The following is a 5,688-nucleotide window of genomic DNA, read 5'->3' as shown; positions in this document are numbered from 1 at the left end:
TTCAAATGCAGATATAAAACGTCCAAAAAAAAAAAAAAGTCGTTTTGGCGGGAGAACATCGAAGTAACATTTAACACTAGTGCCGCGGATTTGGCATTCGAACGACAGGCTTTTAAGCCCCAAAACCCATAATACATACCAATACTCGCTCCTTTAAACCACCATCTACAACTTCGGTAAACCTTATATGGAAAATGTTCCAAATGCAGTTTTTATAAAACGTAAACAAAAAAAGGTTATCATTTTGGTGGGAGATCATCAAATTAACATTTTAACACTAGTACCACCAATTTGACGCAAATATTCTTTTCAAAGTTCTAATACTTTCTCTAACAAAAACGTACCAAGGATTAAAATTCTTTAACTTGGGTTGAAACAAACATACCCAAAAAAACTTTGAACGCCTGATTTCAAATGAATATTTTCCCCCAAAATTCATAATACAAATTAATAAGATTTAAATGGTCTTCCATAATCCATTAAAGCCTGAACTTGAAAGTGTGATATATAGTATGATTGACATCTAAAAGTAAAATGGTCGTCCATTTAATCCAGATTAACAATGACAAATGCAAACAAAAGACAACAATAACAAGGACAAATGGTCATCAAATGTTTCAGCATTCTCATTTACTATCTAAACCCCACATTAAAAATGAAAACAGAAAGTCACAAAAGATGGAAAATAAAACGAATAAGCAAAAAATAAAAATCTTTGGATTAACAAAAGATAATCGTATTCACAATCCCTAAACTGAACCCCTAGCTAATATCCTAATCCAAATAGAATCATACAAACAGAAAGACGCTAAACTAGGTAAAAAGAAAAGAGAAAAAGCCCTAAAAGATTAATAAGATTTGAAGTCCGATCCATTGATGGACAGTGGAAGCAGAAGGATCTGACCCATTGATGGATAGTGGAAGCAGAAGGAACATTGTGTGAGAAATTAGGGCTTTCATCTTCTTCTACAACTTCTTGAATTGCTTAAGAATCATCATCGCCGCCTGCGGCCTTGGAGGAAGCGCCGGTCTTCTTAGGGAGGAGGAGGTTGTGGATGTTGGGCATCACACCACCATTAGCGATCGTGACGTCACCGAGAAGCTTGCTGAGCTCCTCGTCGTTTCGCACCGCGAGCTGGATGTGGCGCGGAACGATTCTTGTCTTCTTGTTGTCTCTTGCGGCATTTCCGGCCAGCTCAAGAACCTGAAATGCACAGAAAATTCATCAAGATTGGCGAAAATGAAATCTAGAAAGCAAAATTATGAAATTGGCAGAAAACTGCCAAACAAACAACAACATTGACCCTAGTTCAAGGAGATATACCAAATTCCGATTGAAATTTCAAAATTTCTTTGAGAAATTAGCTTTTCAAAATTGTATTATAAAAGAAAAAAAATTTATATATTTAATGAAAAAGGAAAAACTGAATCCAAGATTAAAAATCACAGTAGCAATTTCTATTCAAGAACACCAACAATTTCAAAATTAATGAAAACGTCCTATACAATTTCTCGGAAAATGTTAAATTCCGCAACATTTGGGAAAAATTCGAAACCCTAACCCTAGATTCAGAACACGACCGATATACACAAAACCAAAAGAATCGAACCAAAAGACATAGAGATAGAAAGAGAAGTTAAATACCTCAGCGGCAAGGTATTCGAGGACAGCGGCGAGGTAGACCGGAGCTCCGGCGCCGACACGCTCGGCGTACTTGCCGGCCTTCAAGAACCTCGCGATACGCCCGACGGGGAATTGCAGACCGGCCTTGCTACTCCGGGAGGTGGCCTTCTTGGCGGCTCCAGATCCCAAGGTTTTTCCCCTACCCGCCATTGACGAAGCTTCACGGACGCTAGAGAGAGATCGAAGGGAAGAGCCAGAGAGTTGGATAGAAACAAGCAGATCGTGGCTGAGAGATGGGAAGTTAAATGAGAATTGAAGGTGAGTTGAGGCGGATTTTGGGTATATATAGCGAGCGGGGCTTGAATCGAGCCAATCAGAGAAAACTGGGCGGATCGTGATTGAGAACCGTTGGACTGAGAAGATGATTGACGGTAGAGATTTGTTTAAACCGCTTTTGCTCTTCGCGTTGATTTGGATTGCGTGACAACATGGGTGTTGGATTTACGAGATTGCCCTTGTGATATTGCTTTTGTGGAGATTAATTCCTGTACGGTTGTCCTCATTGTATGCGGTATGTATTTCAAGCTCCATAAGCAATTATCTCCCAACTTCGGTTTTTTTTTTTGCCCCCACAAATTTGAAAAACTTTTAATTCTCTCCCCTAAACTCCAAACGTTAATAACAATCCACCCATCTCGTCATTTAAATAGACAGATAATATGTTGTGGCATTAAAACTTTTCATACCTTTTCACTTTGCCCTTAATTTTTGAAATAGGTCACCACCTCGCACCTTGCGACTTTGCCCACCACTATTAACCAACCCACGCCACGCCCAAGAACACCCCTCTTTTCGCACAACTCTGGCATGCACGAGATCTCCTCATCCTCAGCAAGAGATCCCAATGATGACATTGGCTTGTGTGAGATCCCAAAATGAAAATATGGATGTTCGTAGAAATATCTCTACTTAAATTTGACAAATATATCGGTAAAAATATTGATATCTGTAGAAATTGGTGTAAAAAAAAGAGAGAAATGTTGGTTTTTTTTTTTTTTTTTAAATTTGAATGGATGGTTGAAATTAAAATATTTTAAAGATGCTTTGCAGCATTTTGAAAATGAGAATGTTGAAAATATCAGAAGTTAAAAATATCGGTACTGAAAAAATTGCGTCCATTCATTCCAAGATCCTGGATAGTGTGACACCAAAAATTGATATGGAGTTTGAAACAGAGGAAGACGCTTAAAACTTTTATAATGATTATGCTTGCAAAGTAGGTTTTAGTATTCGGAGAAATAAGGGACGTAAAGATACTAGTCTTGGTAAGATGATGAATAGAACATTTTGTTGCTCTAATGAAGGTAATGGTCAAGTAGATAAACGGCGACTTATTGTAAAATATCCTCGTGCTGAAACAAGGTTTGGTTGTCTTGTAAGAAAGAAAATCAATTGTTGCCAAACTGGTAAATATCGTGTTGTCGAGTTTATTGCTGCTCATACACATGTGACTTCAAGCCCTAACAAGAGTCACTTGTATAGGTCTCAAAGGAGATTGACTGCCACCAAAGCAGCTGAAAATTGATTTAGCAAACAACTCAGTAATTGCTCCGAGAGCGAGAGCTGCGAATTAATGTACTCTCATTTTGGTGACGTTGTTTGCTTTGACACAACTTATAAGAAAAATCAAGAAGGTCGGCCTTTCGCTATGTTTGTTAGGGTTAACCATCATAAGCAAACTACTACTTTTGGAGTTGCGCTTCTATGTGATGAGACAATAGAAACATTTATTTGGTTGTTTGATACTTTTGCTCAAGCAATGACAGGAAAAAAACCAACGACAATTCTTACCGATCAAGATGCAGCAATGGCAAAAGCACTAGCTTTCCAATGGCCAGAAACAACTCATCGCCTATGCATTTACCATTTATATCAAAATGCTGCAAAGCATCTTAATGGAGTTTTTGAGCGCTTTCGGGAATTTTCTACATATTTTAGTCGGTGTATATATGATTATGAAGAAGAGGAAGAATTTTTGGAAGTTTGGCATGGGATGCTTGAGAAATTTCATCTTCAAGATAATGAATGATTAAAGTGAATTTTCAGTTTCAAGGAGAAATAGGTGTTCGTCTATGGTAGGAATACCTTTTGTGCATATATGATGACTGTTGGAAAATACGACCTCGAGTATGCAGTAGAATTTTAAAAAAATTTAAATCAATGCCAAAGCCAATCAAGAACATGTTCATGATGCTATATAACATAAATACTAAAGATCTAAATCATACCTTTCGAGATTTAGGAAACTGCACGTTTGATAGATCAAAGCGTTCCAAACAGCAACCGAAACAGCCTCAACCAACTGGTCTTCTTGAGAATTAAATAATTTTTCCTCTCAGGAATCTTTTGCCAATAGCCCCCCAAAAGTCTCTTAAGTGATCTAATGAATAATGTGACTTAATAGGCTATTTATAGTATTTAGGAAGTCATATTTCCATAACAATTATATTTCTCAAAGTTTATCTCACTTATAAAGTCAGTTTCGCCACGTCAGCATGCGTTACACGTTACAACCAATCGACCGGTGACGGAGATGTTATAACTGTTAGCGTTTATGTTCTTAGGAATAAATGTAACGATGTTCTTTTAGAAATTTTGACTATTAATAAAGATTTATTTATTTCATATATCTATGTATTTTCCTCTTTATGTTCATAATAGTTCAATGTATGATGAGCAAACTAAAAGTCTGAGACTGTCATTCTAAATCTTTAGATCATGCATGTAATGTGAAGAACATGTGGAAGACAAGAATCTAAAGATGATAGTCTAAATCATATGATCCACAATCGATGGAATAAAGTTGGGCGCTTTATTCATGTTAAGATTCTCATGTTGTCTACTTCCTAACGGAGACGGTTTGTCTTGGTCGTCGGAGATGGGACTCCATGGGTAGAGACATTGATATAGTTTCTAATGGTGAAATCTATATTGGATCGGACCAAAGTTGAATTGTTGTAATTAATAATTCTGTTTGAGTAAAACAATTCACTTTTGACGAATTATATGTGGTCATCTTAATCCTGAGATGGATAATGAACCCGTATGCTTGACTTGTATCATTTGATGTACTAAAGGGAGACATCCTGACATTATGTAAAGCTACGCTTACCGGTACATTGGGGGTATGACTCATGTATGCGTAGATTCGTTCTTTATAGATAATGGAATCCATAGCTCCAATAAAGAGTCCATGATATCCTCTTATGCATTATCAGTGGATTGAAAAATACAAGCGCTCGGCCATTAGACTACTTTGTGTTATCTAACGGTTTACTGTTTGTAATGGTACGAATAGTGGTTTTCTGATGGTGTGATAATGGAACGTAAGATAAATGTAATCAGGAAGGTAAAATGAAACTTGACCTCAAGTCGATTACGGATATCCTATGGGGATGATACACTAATATATTGAGTCATGAACTAGAGCTATTCAGAGCTTTGTAAATACGCTATATAAATCGAGAGTGCAGCTCTAGCCTTTTAGTGGAGTAGCGCTAAAGTTTTATAATCATGAGACAGACTTGTTGGTTTACAAGTAGCGTTGTGATTATAGGAGCTTGATTTATATATGTTCATCGGGTCCCTTTGCTAGCTCACATAATTTTCTATAACGAATTCACCCGATAAATCACTCATGAATTAATTATCAATCTCATATTAACTTTGAACCTTTTTTACATAAATAACACAAGTTACCAATATGTAAGAAATACACCGTATCTGTAACACTCTAAAGAATTAATTGAGATTAATTAAGGTAATTGAGATTATTAGTGTGCCTAATCTAATTTAATTAATTGAGTTTAAATAATTTCAAGGTATTTAAATTATTCACAGTAATTTATTTAATCTAGAAGTGTGTATGGGCGCATTTCTGGACTGTTATATTTTACACATGTCACTTTCTTTTATTTTTCTTTTCTTTTCTTTTATTTTTCTTTTTCCTTTCTTTTCCTTCCTTTTCTTTTTCTTTCCCGTGCATTTCTCTCTCTCTCTCTCTC

General features: G+C 36.3%; 1 protein-coding gene across 1 annotated transcript; it reads right to left on the bottom strand.

Moving 5' to 3' along the window:
* Positions 1 to 594: 594 nt before the first annotated feature.
* Positions 595 to 1,921, bottom strand: LOC21404030 (histone H2A.6). Its single transcript, XM_010094003.2, has 2 exons — positions 1,646 to 1,921; positions 595 to 1,204 (listed from the first exon to the last, which is right to left on the bottom strand). The coding sequence occupies exons 1-2, from the start codon at positions 1,832 to 1,834 to the stop codon at positions 986 to 988; spliced, it is 408 nt and encodes a 135-aa protein (XP_010092305.1). The 5' UTR covers positions 1,835 to 1,921; the 3' UTR covers positions 595 to 985.
* Between the last annotated feature and the right edge of the window lie 3,767 nt (positions 1,922 to 5,688).

This window comes from Morus notabilis, unplaced genomic scaffold (genome assembly GCF_000414095.1).
Source record: "Morus notabilis unplaced genomic scaffold, ASM41409v2 Scaffold634, whole genome shotgun sequence".
NCBI classification, from domain to species: domain Eukaryota; kingdom Viridiplantae; phylum Streptophyta; class Magnoliopsida; order Rosales; family Moraceae; genus Morus; species Morus notabilis.
The sequence above is the reverse complement of the archived record's forward strand: the minus strand, read 5'-3'. Positions and strand labels throughout refer to the sequence as shown.

Coding starts and splice junctions, on each gene's coding strand:
- LOC21404030 (XM_010094003.2), bottom strand. CDS start 1,834: ATGGCGGGTAGGGGAAAAACCTTGGGATCTGGAGCCGCCAAGAAGGCC. Junction 1,205..1,645: donor TCGAATACCTTGCCGCTGAG/GTATTTAACTTC, acceptor TGTGCATTTCAG/GTTCTTGAGCTGGCCGGAAA.